Here is a 23,851-nt window from a genome sequence, read left to right on the forward strand (position 1 = left end):
GAACATGAGTTGCACAACACTGTATTCCTCGGTAAGACTTGTAGAAAATACACTGCGTCTGACGCGTAACAGGTGACTGTGTAACGGGCGTAACAGGTGACTGTGTAACGGGTAATTCCCAGGCTCGAGTTGACACGTAGGGTTCGCATGTGCCCCCTGGTACAGGCCAGGCCCGGGGAGGGGTAATTGCTTGAGCTGCTACCTTCCCAAATTGCCGATTGGTCCCTCTGTCAGGTGGTCAGGAGGTGTGAATAATAACTTTAGGCGGCTGATTCCCCCTCTGACGGAGGGCCCCCAGTTGGAAGGAGTGCACCTTCAGAGATGCCAACAATCATTGAGGATTTTCTCGCAATGAGCCAGTCGTCATATTTGGAGTCCACGTCTACCAAATGTAAATGGGTTGAAGCTCACGATTCAAAGACCCTCCCAGCTGCACCATGGTTCTTCATGGTTTCACATACAGAAGATGGTCAGTCCTGTGCAATGGTAAATCTGTTCCTTATTCAGAAAGGTGTTGATACAATTGCCAGTCCTATGAAATCCTGCTCTCGTTTATGCAATGGCAGTTTGCTTTTGGAGACTACTTCCGATTCTAAAGCACAACAGCTGCTTGCCGCTTCCCTTCTCCATGGCTATCCTCCTCTTGTCGTGGCCCGTAGAACTCTGAATTCTTCCCGCAGTGTTATTTACACAAGGCTGCAAGATGGTCTGACTGAGGCAGAAATCCAAATGTACCTCTCCGATCAGGGTGTCACTGCCGTCCGTTGGACGATGAAAAAGATAGATGCATCCTTAGTGCCCGCAGGCACTCTTTTTCTCACCTTCAATAGAGTGGTGCTTCCGTCCGAGATCAAAGCAGGCTATTAAGTCATTACAGTCTGACTATACATTCCAAACCTGATACACTGCTACCAGTGTCATCATTTCACTCACACTCGAATGTCTTGTCAACACCTGACCAAATGTGTAACCTGTGGTTGGGATGTGCACGAGGGCGATTGTCCACCTCCTTCTCCCCACTGCATCGACTGCAATGGCAACGATGCCACCTCTTCTCGAGATTGTCCCACATATCTCAATGAGCGGGCTGTCCGGGAGATCCGGGTAAAGGAAGAAGTGTGTTATACGGCGGCTCGCAAGTTGTCGGCTAGTCCAAAACACTGCATTCTACCATCTGGCACCTACAGTACTGTTAAAGGACACGGCCACGCAGACATGCGACCTCTAATTTAGCACTGCAGTTGTGAAATCGCCCAATGTCACAGTAGTGTCCCTGTCACCTCCTCCAGCTATGCAACACGCTACTAAACTTTTGCCTCACAGGGCGAAGTCACCAGCTACACAGCCAGTGGGAAAGGCGGGAAGGAATACTCCCGCGAAGGCTTCCTGTGCCCCTCCAGTCGACAGAGGTCTGAGTTTTCCTCTGCCAACTGGAAAGGCTCCAAGAAGTGAAACAAAGGCAAACGGTCTTCTCTTTCACCAACTCGCAGATCCTCTCTGACGGTGTCACTGTGCGATACCCTCGCCTGACCGACCTCCGTGTTGCCGGTGTGTACTGCCGACTGTTTTTCTGCCCTGGACTCTGCAGATCGACAGGGGGGGATTGCCGACGCCTCTGTAAATCCCACGGAACAGGATCCTCCGACCTCTGGGCCCTGTAGCAGTGAATCTGTGGTCGGCAGCTGTCTAGGTGATACCCCTTCATTTTTTCCCAGCTCCCCTTTCCTCCTTGTGACTCTCCTTCAGTGGAATGTTTGTGGCCTTTGATCAAACGAAGAGGATTCTTGGCTGCTCGTAGAATTGCAGCATCTGCTTGTTCTCTGCCTTCAGGAAACAAAATTGCGTCCTCACAACCGCTTTGATCTTTCACATTTCATCCCGGTCTGTTCCGACTTTCCCCCTGAGGATGATATTCCATCTCATGGGAGAGTCATGCTGCTCGTACAGGGTGACGTTCATAGTCAACCAGTCTCCCTGACTACCAGCTTTCAAGCTTTTGTACCATTTGCATCCCTCTTTCATTCAATGTCACCAGGGCAGACTGTCTCCAGCTTATTGGGCAGATACCTCACCTCTTTCTGCTGCGTGGTGACTTTAATGTTGCGGACCCTGCCCTTTGGGGTTCTCCCAGAACCTGTCAGAGAGGTGCCCTCTTGGCTGACCGTCTCAGTCAACTTAACGTCCTCTGCCTTATCACAGGAGCACCCACTTTTCTTTCAGACTCCACATACACCTATCCCCATTTGGACCTCTCCTTCTGCACTGCCCAACTTGCCCATCATCTACAGTGGTCTGTTATTTCTGATACATACTCGAGTGACCATTTCCTGTGTGCTATCTGTTTGCTGACTCCTATCCAACCTATGTGCACACCCAAATGGCAGCTTTCTAAGGCTGACACCAGACTTTAGTCCTACCTGGCAACCTTTGACAAACAACATTTCGCCAGTTGTGATAGCTAGGTAGAATATCAAACAAATGTTAGCATTACCGCTGAAGAACGTTCCATTCCCTGCACTTTCTCTTTATCATTCTGTGTCCCAGTCCCTTGGTGGACTGAAGCATGCTGCGACGCAATTTGCTCACGGAGTCTTGCTCTCTGTGTTTTTAATTGTCATCCTGCGATGGAAAACTGCATTCATTATAAACAGATGCATCTCTTCAGTCACGTGAGCCAACCTTCGATGGGTCTCTGGGTCCGAGGGCCATTCCCCAATTTCCGGCCTTACAACAGCAGACGATAGCACAGTGGACCGTATTGCTATCTCCAACACTTTGGGCTGCCATTTTGCGGAGAGTTCGAGCTTCTCCCACCGTATATGTACAACTGCATCTGGGCAGACAGCACATTTCTTAGATGCTGGCGTGAAGTGACTGTCATACCCATACCCAAGCCCAGTAAAGACAAACAACTTTCTTCTAGCTACCGTTCCATTTCTCTCACCAGCAAGGTGATGGAACATGATTTTTCTGTCTGCCTGGTACGGTGGCTCGAGTCTCACAATTTATTAATCTCTGTACGGTGTGGATTTAGAGTGCGCTGTTCTCCAGGTGACCATCTCGTCACTTTGTCAGTCCATGTCATGAAGGGTTTCTCGTGGAATCCCTGACTGTGGCCATGTTTTTGGATTTGGAGAAAGCCTACAACACACGCTGGAGGACTGGTATCATCTGTAGTCTCTACACGTGGGGCTTCCATGGCCGTATGCCCTGTTTCCTCCAGGAATTTTTAAAAGACCGAGTTTCCAATGCACATTTGGGTTCTGCCTTGTCGTACACCATAACGGAGGAAAATAGTGTGCGTTGGGGATGCGTCCTGAGCGTCGTCCTCTTTGCTATCACTATTAACCTTATAATGGCCTATCTGCCACTGGGCATCTCTGCTCCCTTTTCGTCGATGGTTTTGCCATCTTGCACTTCTCCAAGGACCTGTCTCACTGAGCTGCATCTTCAGCGATGTCTAGTCAGTCTTCAGTCGAGGAACATCGACAGTGGCTGTAGTTTCTCCACTGACAAAATCATTTGTATGAATTTCTTTCGGAGCAATTGGTTTCTTCCACCGTCTTTACTCTTGGGCCTTGTGCTCTTCCATTTGTTGAAACTATGAAATTCCTGGGACTTGTGCTTGATAGGAAACTTTCTTGGTCCTCCCACGTCTCTTACCTGGTAGCCCGCAGTATGCAGTCCCTCAGTGTCCTGTGTGTCCTCAGTGGTACTTCCTGGGGAGCAGATCGAACCATTTTTCATTTACGCATCTGCGTGTCCGTCCCTCTCGTGCCATCTCAATACCGTCCACCGCTGTGGCATCCGTTTGGCCAGTGGCTCCTTTTACACTAGCCCGGTTGAGTGTCAGTATGCAGAAGCTGCCAAACTACAGCTGTCCTATCACTGTGACATTCTCCTCATTAGATATGCGTGCTGTTTGTCTGCCATGCGTGGCCACCTATCCTATACCTCCTCCTTCGATGACTTCTTTGATCACTAGTACGGTGCATGTTGCTCTTCTGTGTTGCATCCTGGAGTTTGCTTGCAGCTCTTGCCCTGGCAGGCTTTCACGGTGGGTGTAAACCCTTCACCACCTTGGCTTCATGCGGTGGCCTAGTTCACCTTGGCCTTTATTCTCTACTTAAGGACACTACTCCAGCCTTGCTCTATCACCTTCAGTTTCATGACCTTCACACGGAACTTTGCGATAGTACCTTTGTGTACACTAGTAGCTCTTGGACTGACTGTGGTGTCTTCGTGATTTGCACCGACATTTTTTGGCATTGGCTTCCAAAACGCTGCTCAGTATTTACAGCAGAGCTCTTCACTCTGCATCAGGCCACGCAGTTCATCTGGCGACACACGCTTTTCAATTGCGTCACCTGCTGCGACACTCCTAGTGCTCTTCAGAGCCTCTGTTTGTTGTACACTGTCCATCCCTTAGTGCAACGGATCCAGGAAAGTTGTCACTTGCTCACTCTTGATGGAGGCACTGTGATGTTTATGTGAGTTCCTGGTCATGTCAGTCCAGTGAGAAACGAGGCCGCTGATGCTGCTGCCGAGACTCCAGTCCTCGTACCTCAGCCCACTAGTTCTTACATTCCGTCCGAAGAGGTCTGTGTTGCCGTCTGTTGACAGGTGGTGTCACTTTGGCATCACCACTGGTACTATCTTGGTGGGAATGAGCTCTGGGTTATTAAGCCTCTCCCAGCAGCTTGGGTGACCTGTCGGCCCTCTCACCACGAGATTATTTTAGCTAGATTATATATTGGGCATTGTCTTTCTAGCCATCACCATTTATTAAGTGGTGCTCCCCCACCACTTTGTTCTCATTGTACTCAGCCTCTGACAGTCTGCCATTTCCTTGTGGAAAGCTCCTTTTTTATCCACTTACATTCTCATTTGTGTTTCCTGTCTTAGTTATTGACCATTTTAGCGAACAATGTGTGGGCTGTCGACCGCATTTTACTTTCTAGCCATTGTTGCAATATGGCGTATTTTATAGACCCTCTGCCGCATCCCTGTGTTTAGCTTTCTTATCTTCCGTCGATTGGGATTAACGTGTAGTAATTTTTAACTCCTCTCTTTGTCTCTGTGTTCTACAGCTCTGACATGGGCATGTATGACCCTAACTGATTTTGTGCCCTAAAACAAAACAAACATCAGGTAGTGATGCACTGCCGGTAGAGGCTGACGCCTATTGTCAACTGCTGATGTTTGATTATACATGGACGTACACTGTGGACACTCCTGGTGTTATCTGCAGTTGTGCAGCTGACAGAGCTCTGTGGACCAATTGCTAAGAGGGAAATGTAAAATACAAAAATTTATTTTTCTGCTTTGTGTCAAAAGCATTGTATTATTGTGCATCACTTTATAAAGTATAACACAGTGCTGCTATGAAGTCCGTATTAGTACTGTTATTTTGCAGCGCATTAAAATTCATAACCTTTTGGAAATTGGAGATGTTATGTGTGAAATTTCAGTATCTTAAATGCTGTCTCTGCAGTTAATTTTTCTATTTTTGATGTGGTATGGATTTTTTCCGCAGGTGTTTATTTGACTGACGTTGGGAGTTACTCCCCATCCACATTGAAAAATCATGTTGTGTTTGCTTCTTGCTCTTGTTGATAATTTGTTTTTCAGAAATTGGTATTGTTCCAAACTCTTCAGTGATGATGTTATTTCTCAGGTCATTCCACGTCAGCTCAACCAGAAGAAAAGCACCTTTTTCCCCCCTCGTAGGCCGCCAATTTTTCTTTACATTGTCTTTGAAGATAGGCTCCACATCACTGTGGATCCTCTTTCCACCCAAGTTTGCTAAACAATTTAATGGTTTTAAGTTATGGGAACTTTGGTTCCTGGAGTTGTTTGAAGTTGTGCAAGGTCAGACTGTCTCATATACAAACTCTTCAGAAATGAAATAAATCACTATTTCAGCCATGTCAGCATTACAGTATGAAGAAATTTGACACAGTTAACTGATAATATAGAGCTCTTTTAAACTTTCCTTTTGTGCTTACTGTTTCTCAGAGAGAAAGAGAGGGGAGAGAAAGAGGGAGAGAAAGAGGGAGAGGGACTTCTCAGCACTCTTATTTATTTAACTAATCTTTCATGTTCAATATTTTTAATTATAATAGTATAATAGTATGTCCGATGGCATCAAGGATAGGAAAAGAATAATTTTCGCTAAGTCCATTGATACTTTGGCAATATTTACATCAGATGATTTTTTTTTTTAAGTGTATTATCATAATCTAATTGAGAAACGATATTTTAAGAAAGTTGACAAAGTTTTTCCAGTTTAGATGAAAGCTCATCAACAGTCAACAATGTTTGCAGTACATGTGATCATTTGCAGTCTGTACATCAAATCCAGTGTTGAAAATCAGTGGTTTTGTAAACAATCAGTTTTTGAAAACATAATGTAATTGGAAATGTAAAAATCTACTCACTGAATGGTGGCACATATAAAGATATTGACATTTGCAAGCTTTCAGAGCCAGAGGCTCTTTCTGGTAGGACGACGGAAAGGTAAGGAAGACGAATGAAGGAAAAGGGCGAATGAGGTTTAGGAAATTGCAAGAGTTCAGAGAAGTCACTCAGAACCCTGAATTAGGGGAGACTTACTGGACTGGATGAGAAGGAAAGACTGATTGTTTGATACTGCACCAGACAAGATTTGGAAACCTGAGGGCTTAGAGGTGGAGGATAAGGTGAAAAGCGAGACAGTGTATACTGATAGATCGTCATGCCTGTGTCAATAAGAGTGGAAAGCTAAGTGCATTGTATATGTTAGAGGTCGAGGGTAGGAGAAAGTAGGCAGGTCGGAAAACAATAAGTAGAAAACTAAAAGGGAGTGAAGAAAGGAATTGTTACTGAGAAGAAATGCTGAGACCAAAAAAATTAATGTAAATTAAGGCCAAGTTTGTCCTGAGAACCAAGGGCATGCTGTAATACCAATTCCCGCATACGGAGTTCTGAGAAGCTAGTGTCCGGGGGAAGAATCCAAATGGTACGTGTGGTCAAACGTGTCTGAGGTCGTGATATGTTTAGAGCATGCTCTGCAATAGGATATTGAGTGTCATCAGTATACCCCCTCTGCCTATGCATGCTAAGCATTTTCTCTGCAGTGTTGAAGCATACCTGCAGGTCTCATTCTTTGCACATACTAACTTCCTGAGAGATAGTGTTCAAATAGCACTCTGTTTATTAGTAAATGATTGGAGCAGACATGCCATTTGGGGTGAAGAATTTAGAAAAAGATTGTGTAAACTGCCTAAAATCAACTACCTCGTTGGATTTTGTTTCATGTTGTGCAAAAGCTGTCTAGAGTACAGTCAAGACTGAGTGATAATGCGGGACAACAGCTTTACCAGCACATTTAACTTGGACAGCACTGGCCAGGCAAGTGATCCAACTAAACTGCAGTGATGTGAACAGTTGCAGTAAAGGCGTGAAAAGGGAAGAGTAGAGAAAAATATAGCTTCGAATGTGATTTAGTTTTTAAACAGAAAGAAATAATGTATGGTAAAACTTAGGCGATACGATTTTTAGGTGGCCTGATGTAAAAATATAACATGATCTCGATCTTGGCTAACATTGTATTGTAATTGAAAACAAGAGTGATGAAAATTCCTGACTTTAGCAAGGATAATTTTTATACTTGAGCTGTGTGCAGTGTAAAAGCGCACTGCTGGGATTTTACTGTGTAGTTAAATATTGAAGCTACTGAAAGTATTACATTCAGTTGTCTGGTGATCTCCGAACTCCTTCCATATTGGACTCTGAGGAATAGATTTCATTACTGCTACGTTAATAATGAGCCGATTGGCTACAGAATCCCAAGCCACCTAAAAATCCACAATTCCTTCTCCTCCTCCTCTTTTATGATGGGCTGTTCTGCATTTTGCCATCGTTCGTCACGAAGCTATGTGCGTTGGTTCCAGTGTGTTTGGCTACTTAAATGTCTTGCTATTTCTCGCTAGAAAACCATTAACTTGGCTCCAAATCAATTTCATTGGGTTCAGATTGCAGTGTTAAAGGGAAAACGTTAAGGTGATAACTGTAAGCCCCCAGGGGCTCGGCATTCATTTTCTGAGTACGGGCTTGGTGACCCCAGAGTTCCTGAGCTGGGGACTGGTAAGTGCTGCTAGTTGCTTGTCACCGTAAGCTCTGGGCATGCTTCAGCGACCACCGTGTTGCCTGGCGGTGGAATGTTGTGTCTCTGGGAATGGGGATCTTGGCTTGACCGCCTGGATCGCGAGGATGGAATAAACCTCTATAAAAAAAAACCTCATTCTCAAGGTGTGCTGCGCACTGATGAGATGCATGGCTGTTGAGGTGGAACAGTCGTTAGCGGGCAACCTCTGGTAACATGTCGCACATCAGTTGTATAAGACTTACCTAGGCACGCGGGGCATTGTCTAGGTGGACTTCTAGTTCCCTAGCTGCTAGTGAGGCTGAGACGGATCCTTCAAAATCTTCTTCGCCTCCTCCCAGCGGAAATGGTGGGGCGCTGGTAGGTACCAATACCCAATCCAACTAGACGGCACGTGTATCCAGTCCTCCTGACTCAGGAGCGAAATCTCAGGGTATCATGACTAGTAACAGAACACATGCTGGTGGTCAGTATGTGTTTTTAATCATTAAAAGGAAAGAGGGCAGCTTCGAGAAAGCTTGAGGGCATTGCTGGCAGCTTTAAATCTGTTAAGCGATTGTGTAATGGGACGCTATTGGTGGAAACCACTTGTTCCCAACAAGCTAAGAATCTACAGAGTGCGCAATCCCTTGGGGAATATGCCATCGAAACTGAGCTGCACACCATCGTTCGTCTCCATTGAAATGTGTAAATTGCTCTGGACCTCACCCCATCTAGAGTTGGGACTGCAGCGTGTATCTGGAAGAACGGAAGATACAGGAGCTTAAAACTATGAAGCGCATCACCTATACTCAAGCAAAAAAGGTGTGATGTGGAGGGATCTGGTGGACACTCTCAGAGAGGAATTGGAAGATGAGTGCGCTCCAGCAGGAATAGTTGATAAGCAAAATATCATGAAGAGGGTAGATGGGGTTCTTGTCACGACTCCTTTATCCTGACGTATAATAGCACGAAACTTCCTGAGCATATTAAGGCAGGTTTCCTTCGCTTAAGTGTGCGGCCTTATGTACCCAACCCAATGCGGTGTTTCAAATGGCAGACGGGTGTCATGGAGAAGCTACTTGTGGCAAGTGCGGTCAGGTTGCCCATGACAGTGTCCACCGTTCGTCTCCATTGAAGTGTGTAAATTGCTCTGGACCTCACCCCATCTAGAGTCGGGACTGCAGCGTGTATCTGGAAGAACGGAAGATACAGGAGCTTAAAACTATGAAGCGCATCACCTATACTCTAGCAAAAAAAAAAAAAAAAAAAAAACTGTATAAAGCCATGCTGCCCCCATGTTTTGCCACCCCCTTCACTTCAGTTGTTAAACAGCCCAGACGGAAAGCTGGTGCTTCTACACAAAAAGAGGCTGCTAGTGTCGGCACTAGTACCTGCATGTGTCCCTGCAGTTGTGCTGCTGCAGTTTTCTAAACCTGTCCCTCCCCCGAGAACTTCAGAAAAAGCTGTGGTTGCTGACATTGTGGAGCTCCCTGCCCCTCCAAAGGTTCCATCTGGTATGCTGTCAAATTCTGCTACACCCTCAACTGCAGTTGTGGCTGCAAAGTCTACCCAGGGGAAAAAAAATCCAAGGCAAAAGTCCAACACTGGTGGAAATGTGCAGAAAACAGCATGACGATGTCGACATTGACCTCTCTGACATCAGTCGATTTTTCTTTAGAAGCTATGGAGCTTGATGTCGGATTGGGGCAACCATCTCACTCCAAAGCTGAGCCTCCAGCCATTGTGGGCTCCCCTCCCCATCAGAAAGTCAGGATGATAGATGACTCCCATTATACAGTGGAACATGATTGGATTCAGTACACACGTGGAGGAACTGAAACTGCTAGTGCAGCAACGCGCTCTGTGCTTGTTTGCAGGAAACTCATTTCAAACCATCTGATGCCCCTGAACTATGGGGCTATACCCTATATCGCAAGGATGACCTGACTGGGGAAAGAGCCAAAGGAGGGGTTGCTGTGTTTGTCAGTAATGTGCACCACTCCTCTGCTCTTTCCCTGGATACCGGCCTGCAAGCAGTTGCCATTGAAATTTCTGCACATCAGCGGCTTATGGTTTGTTCTCTTCATTTACCTCCACTGGATGCAGTAACTCTGAGGCTCTCACAGATCTTATCGCGCAACTCCCCCCAACCATTTCTCCTCCTGGGAGACTTCAGTACCCACCATGTCTTGTGGAGCTGAACGTCTGCTTGCCATCGGGGTCGAGTTTTGGAGAGCCTCCTGACATTTCGAGAGCTGTACGTCCTAAACACTGGTACTCCAACTCATTTCTGTGGCGCTACTGGGTCATTCTCAGCCATCGACCCCTCTCTCTGCTTTCCAGCCCTCACCAGCCCTGTTCACTGGGAGGTCACTGACAACCCTCATTCCAGCGACCACTTCCCGATCCGCCTTCAGCTACTTGATGGTGTGTTGCTGGAACAGAAGCCACCAACGTGGATGGTTGGCAGGGCTAACTGGACGCTTTTCGGCCAGTTGACTGTGTTTGAACACCGTGACAGCATCCAGAAATGAGTGGATCACATCTCGCATGTGATCCATCATGCTGCTGATCTATCCATACCAACCTCTTTCGGCCCTCTTCCAAGGTGACCTGTCCCTTGGTGGACAGAAGAGTGCCATTTAGCCATCTAGGAAAGACCCTGGAATTGATGGTTAACTGTCGTCCGGTCTGGCTTTTAGAGACCAGGCAACTCCTTAGCCGCTCTCAGTGTGGATTCCGAAAGTTTCGGTCCATGGTCGACAACCTGACCCTCCTAGAAGCAGCTATTCAGCAGGCTTTCCTCTGTCAGCATCACTGTATCAGTATATTCTTTGATATCAGTAAGGTGTACGATATTACTTGGAGACACAGTATTCTCGCACAACTGCATCAATGGGGCTTTCGTGGCCACCTCCATATTTTCATTCAATCTTTCCTGTCTCAGCGGTTTTTGGGACCCAAGTTGGTCACACACTGTCGGATCAATTTGAGCAGGAGAATGGTGTCCCCCAGGGCAGTGTTTTAAGTGTTACCCTCTGTGCCATAGCCATCAACAGTATAACATCTACAGTAAGGAGTCCAGTACGGTGCTCCTTATTTGTGGACGACTTTGCTGTTTTTTGTTCCTCCTCCCAGTGTTGCAACAGTGAGCCGTCAGTTGCAACTTACAGTGCAGCGGTTAGAGGAGTGGGCTGCAAAGACGGGTCTTCAGTTTTCTACCGATAAGTGTGTTTGTGTTCATTTTACTCGTTCTCATCATCCTTTTAATTTGCCTGCTTTGCATATAGGGACAGTATACTACATTTTAGAGACATAGTGCGGTTTCTGGGCCTCATTTTTTACTTCAGATTGTCATGGTTGCCACTCCTGCGAGACTTGAAAGCCAGAACCCTGAAGGTGCTGAACATCCTCAAGTGCCTTAGTCACAGGTCTTGGGGAGTGGATAGGGTGCGTCTTCTCCAGTTTTATCGGGCTTTTATGTGTTCATGGCTGGACGATGGGTGCATGGTGTATGGGTCAGCGAGGCCCTCTTATTTGCGGATCCTTGACGCAGTCCACCATGCAGGGATTTGATTGGCCACGGGTGCTTATCAGACTAGCCCCATACCCAGCCTCAGTGCTGAGGTGGGAGAACCAGCACTTACCATCCGGCGGCAGCTCCTGTTAATGTGCCAGGCTTGTAAGTTTCTTGCAGCTCCAACCTCACCCGCTCACCATATTGTTGCTCGTCCACCTCTGGAGTGCCTTTTTTCCAACCGTCCATGAGCCTCGATGCCATTGGGGATCTGTGTGCAACGTGTGCTGGAGTCCCTCGGTGTGGAGCCCGTACAGCCCCAAATCCAGGGTTTTAACCACCTGCTTCCCTGGTTACTGGAGAGGCCCAGAGTGATTTTAGATTTAGTGCAGTACAAGAGAGATTGCACTCCTGCCACCGTTTTTAATGCAACATTTTCTGCCATTTTAGCAGAGCACCACGACTATGTAGCTGTTTCTACGGATGGGTTGAAACAGGAGGATTCTGTTGGTTGCTCTGTTTTTCCAGATCGTGTCCTCAAGATCCGACTGTCTCAAGCACTTACTGTCTTTGGTACAGAATTGTCTGCGATCTTGCGGGCACTGGAGCAGATGAGATTCTGTTCCCGTCCTAAATTTCTTGTCTGTTATGACTCACTCAGTGCCGTTCACTCATTGCAACATTTGTATCCTGCACATAAAACAGTCCAGACCATCCAAGATGCCCTCCTCCAACTAAAACGACTGGGAGCGAAAGGGCAGATATCGCAGCCAAGGAGGCGTGTCTCGATCAGCAAGTCTTTCAGTGTGCCATCCCCTTCATGCACTTACCTCACTGTTGAGCTCACGAGTCATGCTTCGCTGGGAGAATGAGTGGCTGGAAATGACTGACAATAATTTCCGTTCAGTCAAGCCCACAACATGTGGGTGGTGTACTTCCTACCAGCCCCATAGACAGGATGAGGTTCTCCTCACTCGGCTTTGCATAGGCCACAGTCCTATGGCACATGGCTTCCTGCTCCGACGAGGGGACCCTCCAATGTGTGGTACTTGTGGCATCCAGGTCACTGTGCACCACTTTGTATTGGATTGCGTTTTATTTTCTGACCAGCGGGCCGCGACAGACTTGCCACCGGATCTGCCATCTCTTTTTGGAAATACTCAAAAGAATATGGTTCAAGTTTTAAAGTTCTGTGACGTGTCCAATGTTTTTACCAAGACTGTAGGGAAGGGTCTTAATTTGTTCACAGGATGACTGGCTCACCCATATTTTACGTAGATGGCCAGCCAGTGACAATTTCCTGTGACATCCTTGATGCTCCTTTCTGGTTTCCTTACGTTTTATTTTATTATACAGCATTTGCATCTTTTCTCGCTTTCTTTGCGTGTATGCTTCCATTTTACTAAATTTGTGCACATTTGTTTCTTTTAATGTGTGTCAGGGCTCTGATGACCTCGACGTTGAGTCCTCGTAATTCCCAAAAAACACACACACACACACACACACACACACACACACACACACACGTGCAATAATTTTCATGTTGTCGAACACACCGTGCAAATGCTGCATATTTACAGTTATCGCGCGCGCGCGATAACTGTAAATATGCAGCGTTTGCACGGTGTGTTCGGCAACATGAAAATTATTGTTTTCTGTTTTTCTATGACACTTATCACTCTGGTTCGTGCAAGGCCACATCTGTCCTTCAAGGCAATGGGCGTATTCAGAGTATTTGATTTTTCATTTTTCTCTAAATGTATAATGTTTTCTCAAATCCAACAATCTTTCATAAAATATTGATGATTAAGAACCTGTATTTGCAGTGAAAACCAGAATCTAGCGTGCAACAGGTAATTACAAACTAGAAGACGTGCATTTTTCTTAAAAAAATGATGTTTAAGAATGAGTTAATTACCTTATAGTTGATAAATTTTATATTCAAATGATTTAGGTATTCAAACCAGACACAAAAAATTACAGACCCCAACGTGGGAGGGGGGGGGGGGGGGAGGGAGGGAGAAGTACACAATTGGTTAACATTCAAGTTGGGCAGTATGAGTTCTAGTGGAGAATAATTTGATAGTAGGAAAAGGAAGAGAAGGAAAAGGAGTAGATAATATGGACTGGGGAAAGGAATGAAAGAGGAAGCCACCTGGTAGAGGTTTGCACAGGGTGTAATTTAATAATCACTGACACTTGATTTGGGAATCATGAAAGAAGGCTGTATATGTGGAAGAGATCTGAAGACACTGGACGGTTTCAGATTAATTATGTAAAGGTAAGACAGAGATTTAAGGACCAGGTTTAAAATTTAAAACATTTCGAGGGACAAGTGTGGACTTCGGTATCACAATTTGCTTGTGAACTATAGGTTCAAAATGAAGAAATTGCAAAAAGGTAGGAAGTTAAGGAATGGGGCCTGGATAAATGGAAAGAACCAGAGGTTGCTGAGAATTTCTGGAGGAGCATTGGGCAACAGTTTACTAAAATGAGGAAGGAAACACATGATTAATGGATAGTTGTAAGAGATGAAATAGTGAAGGCAACAGAGAATCAAATAGGTAAACAGAAAAGGCCTAGTAGAAATACACTCAAGAAATATTGAATAACACAAGAAATATTGAATTTAATCGATGAAGAAAATATAAAAATGCGGCAAATGAAGCAGCCAAAAGGGAATAAAAAGTTTAAAAAATCAGGCTAACAGGAAGTGCAAAACAGCTCATGAGGAATGGCTAGAGGATGAATGTAAGGATTTAGAAACCTATTTCATTAGGTGAAAGATAGATACAGCCTTCAAGAAAATTAGAGGCCTTTGGAGTAAAGAAAATGGACTAGGCCCTTTGAAAGAAGGGAAAGCTGAAAGGTGGAAGTAGTATGTAGAGGATCTGTACAAGGGAGATAAACTTGCAGGCAATTTTATCGAAAAGGAAGCGGATGTAGATGGAGATGAGATGTAAGATATGATGCTGTGAGAAGAATTTGACAGAGCTCTGAAAGATCAAAGTTGAAACGAGGCCCCGGGAGTAGACGATATTCTTTAAGAACTACTGGTAGCCTTGGGGGAGCCAGCCATGACAAAACTCTACTATCTGGTGTGAAAATGTATGAGATAGGTGAAATACTGTGACACCTAGAGGAATGTAATAATTCCAATTCCAAAGAAAGCATTTACTGACAGCTGTGAAAATTACCAAACTACCGGTTTAATAAATAAAGGTTGCAAACTACTAACATGAATTCTTTACAGAAGAATCGAAAAACTGATAGAAGCTGACCTCGGGGAAGAAATGTAGGAACATGAGAGTTAATACTAACTCAAAGACTTACCTTAGAAGATAGGTTAAGGAAAGGCAAACCTATGTTTATAGCATTTGTAGACTTAGTTTTTGACAATGTTGACAAGAGTATTCTTTTTGAAATTCTGAAGGGAGCAAAAGGCTATTTACAACTTCTACAGAAACCAGAAGGCAGTTACAAGAGCCAAGGGGCATGAAAGGGAAGCAGTGGTTGAGAAGGGAGTGAGACAGGTTGTAGTCTATCCCCTACATTGAGCAAGCAGTAAAGGAAACAAAAGAAAAATTTGGAGTAGTGATTGAAGTCCGGGGGCGGGGGGAGAGAAACAGGCGAAATACCCTCAAACTTCAAGAAGAATATAATAATTCCAATCCCAAAGAAAGCAGGTGTTGATAGATGTGAAAATTACCGAACTATCAGTTCAATAAGCCGCGGCTGCAAAATACTAACAAGAGTTCTTTACAGACGAATGGAAAAACTGGTAGAAGCTGACCTCGGAGAAGATCAGTTTGGATTCCGTAGAACTGTTGGAACACGTCAGGCAATACTGACCTTACGACTTATCTTAGAAGAAAGATTAAGGAAAGGCAAACCTACATTTCTAGCATTTGTAGACTTAGAGAAAGCTTTTGACAATGTTGACTGGAATACTCTTTCAAATCCTGAAGGTGGCAGGGGTAAAATACAGGGAGCGAAAGGCTATTTACAATTTGTACAGAAAGTAGATGGCAGTTATAAGAATTGAGGGGCATGAGAGGGAAGCAGTGATTGGGAAGGGAGTGAGACAGGGTTGTAGCCTCTCCCCGATGTTATTCAATCTGTATATTGAGCAAGCAGTAAAGGAAACAGAAGAAAAATTCGGAGTAGGAATTAAAATCCATGGAGAAGAAATGAAAACGTTGAGGTTCGCCGATGACATTGTAATTCTGTCAGAGACGGCAAAGGACTTGGAAGAGCAGCTGAACGGAATGGACAGTGTCTTGAAAGGAGGATATAAGATGAACATCAACAAAAGCAAAATGAGGATAATGAAAGTAGTCGAATTAAATCGGGTGATGCTAAAGGAATTGGATTAGAAAATGAGACGCTTAAAGTAGCAAACGAGGTTTGCTATTTGGGGAGCAAAATAACTGATGATGGTCGAAGTAGAGGGGATATAAAACGTAGATTGGCAATGGCAAGGAAAGCGTTTCTGAAGAAGAGAAATTGTTAACATCGAGTACAGATTTAAGTGTCAAGAAGTCATTTCTGAAAGTATTTGTATGGAGTGTAGCCTTGTATGGAAGTGAAACATGGACGATAAATAGTTTGTACAAGAAGAGAATAGAAGCTTTTGAAATGTGGTGCCACAGAAGAATGCTGAAGATTAGATGGGTAGATCACATAACTAATGAGGTATTGAATAGAATTGGAGAGAAGAGAAATTTGTGGGACAACTTGACTAGAAGAAGGGATCGGTTGGTAGGGCACATTGTGAGGCATCAAGGGATCACCAATTTAGTATTGGAGGGCAGCGTGGAGGATAAAATTCGTAGAGGGAGAGCAAGAGATGAATACATTAAGCAGATTCAGAAAGATGTAGGTTGCAGTAGGTACTGGGAGAGGAAGAAGCTTGCACAGGATAGAGTACTACGGAGTGCTGCATCAAACCAGTCTCAGGACTGAAGACCACAACAACAACATGCATTTACGAATGGAAATGAGTATATATTGCATTTTTTTGTGTGTAACTTACGCCTTTGATGTTGTAGTGTTTTCTCATATGTTTTCGCGAGGTGAATACGCTGATTTCTGTGACGTCAATTGTGCAAAGAGGGTTTTAGTGCGCATTGATGTGTGTTCATTTAGTACTTTCTTTCTTTGGGATATTGATTTTTGGATGTGATAGTTTTCTTCTATAGTTAATTTTTGGTATAAGCTGCTGCTAGGTTTGAGGATCTGTAAGTAAGTTTATCAACGGACGTATAGGTATTCCAGGTTTGTGAACTTTATGTAATAATTTTAGGGTGGGGGCCCTTGGAATTTTTCTTTATTGTTCTTTTGATCTGTGTTTCTGTAAAAATTGTTTCTATGTTTTTCAGGGTTTTCTGTAAGTTACTTTGGTATCAGTTTGGTGGGTCACTTCTGAAGTCTGTGATGTCCATTGGTAAACTTTACTAAAGCAACATCACACTACTTAGCCAAACACACACACACACACACACACACACACACACACACACACACACACACACACACAAAACCAAACACCACAAACACCAAATACACTTGAAACTTGCGTGCCTCTTCCAGAGAAACACGCCACGAAGCAAATGAATACTACGCAACAATAACAACACATAATGGCGGCAAAAACTCGCCCATGTTTGAAAATTCATAGAAAGTGTGTTGTCAAACGACCATAAGTCATAGAAATCAGTGTATTCACCTCACGAAAACATAAGAGAAAACACTAAAACATCAAAGGCTTAAGTTACACAGAAAAAAAGCGATATATACTCATTTCCACTCATAAATGCATAATAAACAGCAAATTAAAAATTAAGCTTTGCTGCTTGCATATGACATGTTACAGATTGTGTAGCAGACTAGTTACCAACATAAATACCCTATAGCTTCATGTTAGGTACGTAAACTAATGCATACATCCACTCTTTCACCAATTAAGCTATAACTAGAACTTTAGACATAATGTAATAAACAACATACAGTGCATCAGGTTGTTAATATCTCACCTGTGAACTAGAACAAATGATGTATAATACTTTACAACAATTATTCACTCAAAATTGTAAATATTTTGTACCAGAAGTTTCACTAAATGTTAATGTGTACTAAAAATTTTACAGTAATAAAATAAAAAGCCCACTGTAGATAGCACAAAAAGTGCGGAAACATGTCTGGGTAAAACGAAACTGAAAAAGTGTCTTGCATAATGCGAAATTTCTATTTTCGTAGCAATTATGGACGTAAGAAGAACCGCAACACCACAAGATGATTATTGGTTGGTTAGATTTCAGTACAGTTTTCCAGTCGTAATGACATCTTTATGGGCGAGCCATAATTGGCTAGCTGATGGCCATGGATGTGGTGTTAAATACCTTTCTGTAATGTGAAAATAGTTTTCTTGCTGGTAGAGACCTTTCTGTATGGAAATCTGAACAGGAAACAAGGTGTGTTAGTGTATAATTTGACCTTTATTAGGCTTTTACAGAAACACAATTCTTTCAGTCTTTTCCATTCCGTATTTTGTCTCTTGCTTTTCGGCATGAGTTACATAAAATTTTGTGATGCTTTAACTTAAAATTAAGTGCTTGTCACTGTAGTTGCTTAAGCACATTTATAAATAAATCTACAGTACTCAAAATGTTTGGTTCAGACACCTTTTTTGTGATTTGTTTGTTAATTTTGTACTGGAATTATTCCACTTAATTTCTGAGTGGTTCTGTTTAATTTCTGTATTACTTTTCAGAGGCAGAAGGCGATGAGGAAGCATCAGGGGGACAAGCACTATCTAGAAAAGGTTTGTATCACATTTGTCGAAGACACGTTTATAATCAGTGTACGAATAACCAAATATCACATATTCTTGGCTACATTTCCCAATTTTCAAAGATAATTAAAGCTCTCAGTGGCTGGCTTTGTCATTGTTGGAAATTGATTGTTGTCACTGATGCTGGAATATTATTTTACTTACAACATTCAGCCAAATTATATTGTGATGACTGTTATTATGGAAACCAATGAATTTACATATACTACTGCAGATTATATCTAAATCTCGTATGGAAGGGTGATAGCAGCTCATCTAGCACATTGGAGTCAACAGTGCGATGCATTCCTCTATAACCTTTCACAGTATTATGCTCCCCTAACCCCTGTTCATGTCCTCCATCTGTAGAAGCAAGTGGGATACTACTTCATATTCCTGTTAAAATAATAATTTTTTCTGTGCATTATTAATATGTTAAGTGTGTGTGTGTGTGTGTGTGTGTGTGTGTGTGTGTGTGTGTGTGTGTTGGGTTGCACGCGTGCGCGTGCCCCCGCCCCCCCCTTGTGTGGATCCCAGACATGTATTTATCAGCCTGCTCATTACCAACATTTCCTGCCTCTGGAATGTTTCCTTTAATGTAACTTCGTTATTTCAAAGGGACATAAATTCATTTTTATCTTCAAACTGAGTCCGGTTGAATGTCTTATAAAATAGCTGCACACTTAGTAGAATGTACTAATAGCTTACAGTGTTAAAAGAAAGACACTGTTAGCTGTGCAAAAGTTTATTTTGCAAAAAAAATTCAATGGTCTTGTGTGACTTGTTAAAATGGTATGATAATTTTTTCAATTTTGCTGACAATAGTAATTTTTACTGTCTTGTAGTTAATATACCTGCCTCACAGGATTCATTTGCACTTAAGTTTTGGTGCCCTGAGTAGTGCACTGCAGCATGTGAGCAAACGTCATTTAGTTTTATGGTAGGAGAGTTGTGCATCAATTTTTGCCACACTTGTGATTGTCTCCCAATTTCAGACAAGCGAGCTGCCAAGAAAGCGGCAGCGAAACAGGCGCGGGTAGGGGCCGATGTCAGCAGCGGAACTACAGCGGCTGCAGCCAGTACTCTGACGCCGCCGGAGAGCCCGCCGGCGCAAACACCGGGCACATCGCAACCGGAGAGTGCTCCAGCACCACAGCAGCCGCCACCGGAGGTATCTCCGACACCGCAGCAGAGACCAGTGCCGCCTCCACAGGTGCCAAGTCCGGAGCGGGAATTCGCGCCTCCCACTCCCGGCGGCCGCGGTTACGGCAGAGGTCGGGGTCGCGCCGAGAGAGGCGGCGGAGACGGTGACGTGCGTCCCTTTTCTCCGTCACAAGAGGCTGCAGTTGGTGGCTCATCCGGTCAGTGGCAGCAACAGGGTCCTCAGCCAGGTAGAGGCAGAGGACCAGGGGAGAGAGGCAGAGGGAGAGGGAGAGGAGATGGCGGGGGCAGAGGAAGAGGTGGTCCACCGTCAGGAGATGCTTTTCCCAGTCTGGGGGCTCCCAGTGGTGTCTGGCGGCAACAGCAACCTCCCACACAGCAGGTGTCACCGACGGGACCTCCACCACCTCAACAGCAACAGCAGCCACCTCAGCAGCTGGTGCCAAAGCAACAACCGGCTCCACCTCAGCAGCCAGCACAGGCCCAGAAAGGTGAGCTACTTCGTAAATCTGTCACAAAACTGCTTCTGGAATTGCGTCCAGACTGCTATAGTCAATATATTTTGCATTTTATTTAATATCCCAGTTAAGAGGTATTCTTGACACACTTTGTTTCTGTCTGGCTCAGTTGATTGTTTTAGTCAGTCAGTATTGCAATCTGAAGGGTTCGAACATGTTTTGTTACAGTTCGTACTGTGGGTTTGCACTGTAGCCAACTAAGACTTATAGTAAATTGTGGCACAGAACAGGATGTACATGAAGTCCGGCAACACTTTTAATTATTTATTGCACAAGAACCAAACGTTGTACAGATATCATACTATGACATTTTGAAGATAAACTCTGAAAGTTTTTCTTTTATGTATTCTGCCACGGCATAGTTTGGTAATTTGCCAATAGTCAGCGCTGGCCGCAAACATGGAAAGTTCAGGTGTGGAGCGAGCTTTCTGTGTTTTGGAGTTCATGAAATGGCCTCCCCAATCACCAGATCTCAATCAGTGTGGCTTTTTTCTTTGGGGACACATTAAAGATCTGGTATATGTACCCCTTCTGCCATGTGATACACAGGAAAAATATATTAAAAAAAGATGCTGTGACTTAACAAACAAAGCGCTAGTAGATAGACACAATAGAAAACACACAAACACAGACACAAATTTCAAGCTTTCCAACCCCCATTGCTTCATCAGGAAAGAGGGAAGGAGAGGGAATTCCAATCCCGGGAGCGGAAAGACTTACCTTAGGGGGAAAAAGGGACATGTATACACTTGCGCTCGCATGTGCACACGCGCACACATCCATCAGCACGTATACAGACACAAGCAGACATATCTAAAGGCAAAACCTACTTGTGTCTTTATATGTGCGGATGGATTGTGTGTGTGTGCGTGCGTGCGCGCGTGCGCGCTAAGGTAAGTCTTTCCGCTCCCAGGATTGGAATTACTCCTTACCCTCTCCCTTAAAACTCACATCCTTTTGTCTTTCCCTCTCCCTCCCTCTTTCCTGATGAAGCAACGGTGGGTTGTGAAAGCTTGAAATTTGTGTCTGTGTTTGTGTGTTTTTTATTGTGTCTATCTACCAGCGCTTTCTCGTTTGGTAAGTCACAGCATCTTTTTTTAATATATAAAAAATAGAAACATTCCACATGGAAAAAAATATATTAAAAAACAAAGATTCTGTGACTTACCGAACGAAAAAGTGCTGGTAGATGCACAATAAAAAACAGATCTCTGCCCAAACTCTTTGCCTTTACATATGTCTGCCTGTGTCTGTAAATGTATGGATTTGTGTGTGTGTTTGTGTTTGTTTATGTGCGTATCAACATACCAATGCTTTCGTTTGGTAAGTTACATCATCTTTGTCTCTATCAACATACCAACACTTTCTCGTTTGGTAAGTTACAGCATCGGAAACATTCCACGTGGGAAAAATATATCTAAAAACAAAGATTCTGTAACTTACCAAACGAAAGCGTTAGTACGTTGATAGAGAGAATAACAAACACACACACTAATTTCAAGCTTTCGCAACCCACGGTTGCTTCATCAGGAAAGAGGGAAGGAGAGGGAAAGACGAAAGGATGTGGGTCTTAAGGGATAGGATAAGGAGTCATTCCAATCCCGGGAGTGGAAAGACTTACCTTTGAGGGGAAAAAAGGACACACACACACACACACACACACACACACACACAGCCAGACATATGTAAATGCAAAGAGGTTGGGCAGAGATGTCAGTCGAGGCAGAAGTACAGGGGCAAAGATGTTGTTGAATGACAGGTGATGTACAAGGGGGGGCAACTTGAAATTAGCTGATGTTGAGGCCTGGTGGGTAACGCGCCCCCCTCTGTCAGTCTCCGCGCCCCACCCCCTCTGTCAGTCTCCGCACCCCACTCCCCCCTCCCCCCCTCTCTCTCTGTCTCCTCGTCCCCCCTATCATCTGCCTCATCTTTTTTTTTCCGTTCTCCCTCTCTGTTCATCTACTTTTCTCTCTTGGTTTGAACCTTATTCATTGGTGGTGTGAAGGTAACCTTAAATGGGAATTTGTTAAAATTAAAACAAGTTGGGTGAATTGGTTGGGAGCATTGGCAAGCAGGGGAAGGGATAGACCTCTCCATTTGCTAGATCTGTGAGGTTAGTAGCCTCAGTGACAGTGTTTTGCATGGTTGTAATTTGCAAATGGTTAGAATAACAAAGTGGGTGATCTGTTTTCGTAGTAGTATACTAGTGATAAGCAGGGAAGCCACAAATAAAACTTTTGTGTTTTCTGTTAAAACTGACTGTGATGAAGAAAAGAAGCAGCACATTTTTGTGTACACAAATTTTGTTTCTAATCATATATAAGAAGAAAAATACATAAAGTTGAAACATTTTGTGTGATGGTTTAAATGCCCAGATATTACAGTTAAAATTGACTGTTGGAAAGAAAAATAAACCACACATTTTCATGGCACAGCACAAGATTTTTTTTCTTGCAGTTAATTTTTATGGAAACATATTCAGTGTTTAAAAAAATTTACAGCCGATGTCTGTTCGTCTGAGTAATGTACAAAAGTTTGAAGTAAATACACTCCTGGAAATTGAAATAAGAACACCGTGAATTCATTGTCCCAGGAAGGGGAAACTTTATTGACACATTCCTGGGGTCAGATACATCACATGATCACACTGACAGAACCACAGGCACATAGACACAGGCAACAGAGCATGCACAATGTCGGCACTAGTACAGTGTATATCCACCTTTCGCAGCAATGCAGGCTGCTATTCTCCCATGGAGACGATCGTAGAGATGCTGGATGTAGTCCTGTGGAACGGCTTGCCATGCCATTTCCACCTGGCGCCTCAGTTGGACCAGCGTTCGTGCTGGACGTGCAGACCGCGTGAGACGACGCTTCATCCAGTCCCAAACATGCTCAATGGGGGACAGATCCGGAGATCTTGCTGGCCAGGGTAGTTGACTTACACCTTCTAGAGCACGTTGGGTGGCACGGGATACATGCGGACGTGCATTGTTCTGTTGGAACAGCAAGTTCCCTTGCCGGTGTAGGAATGGTAGAACGATGGGTTCGATGACGGTTTGGATGTACCGTGCACTATTCAGTGTCCCCTCGACGATCACCAGTGGTGTACGGCCAGTGTAGGAGATCGCTCCCCACACCATGATGCCGGGTGTTGGCCCTGTATGCCTCGGTTGTATGCAGTCCTGATTGTGGCACTCACATGCACGGCGCCAAACACGCATACGACCATCATTGGCACCAAGGCAGAGAAGCGACTCTCATCGCTGAAGACGACACGTCTCCATTCGTCCCTCCATTCACGCCTGTCGCGACACCACTGGAGGCGGGCTGCACGATGTTGGGGCGTGAGCGGAAGACGGCCTAACGGTGTGCGGGACCGTAGCCCAGCTTCATGGAGACGGTTGGGAATGGTCCTCGCCGATACCCCAGGAGCAACAGTGTCCCTAATTTGCTGGGAAGTGGCGGTGCGGTCCCCTACGGCACTGCGTAGGATCCTACGGTCTTGGCGTGCATCCATGCGTCGCTGCGGTCCGGTCCCAGGTCGACGGGCACGTGCACCTTCCGCCGACCACTGGCGACAACATCGATGTACTGTGGAGACCTCACGCCCCACGTGTTGAGCAATTCGGCGATACGTCCACCCGGCCTCCCGCATGCCCACTATACGCCCTCGCTCAAAGTCCGTCAAGTGC

The 23,851-nt window shown here is 44.6% G+C and overlaps 1 protein-coding gene across 1 annotated transcript in view; it reads left to right on the plus strand.

Moving 5' to 3' along the window:
• The window catches only part of LOC124711135 (protein argonaute-2), a 266,005-nt gene that overhangs the window by 47,611 nt on the left and 194,543 nt on the right, over nucleotides 1–23,851 (plus strand). The window contains exons 4-5 of the mRNA XM_047241028.1: nucleotides 18,418–18,468; nucleotides 19,473–20,129. Coding sequence (XP_047096984.1) covers nucleotides 18,418–18,468; nucleotides 19,473–20,129 — 708 coding nt within the window. The remainder of the gene's footprint in view (nucleotides 1–18,417; nucleotides 18,469–19,472; nucleotides 20,130–23,851) is intronic.

Source organism: Schistocerca piceifrons, chromosome 8, assembly GCF_021461385.2.
Source record: "Schistocerca piceifrons isolate TAMUIC-IGC-003096 chromosome 8, iqSchPice1.1, whole genome shotgun sequence".
Lineage (NCBI taxonomy): Eukaryota > Metazoa > Arthropoda > Insecta > Orthoptera > Acrididae > Schistocerca > Schistocerca piceifrons.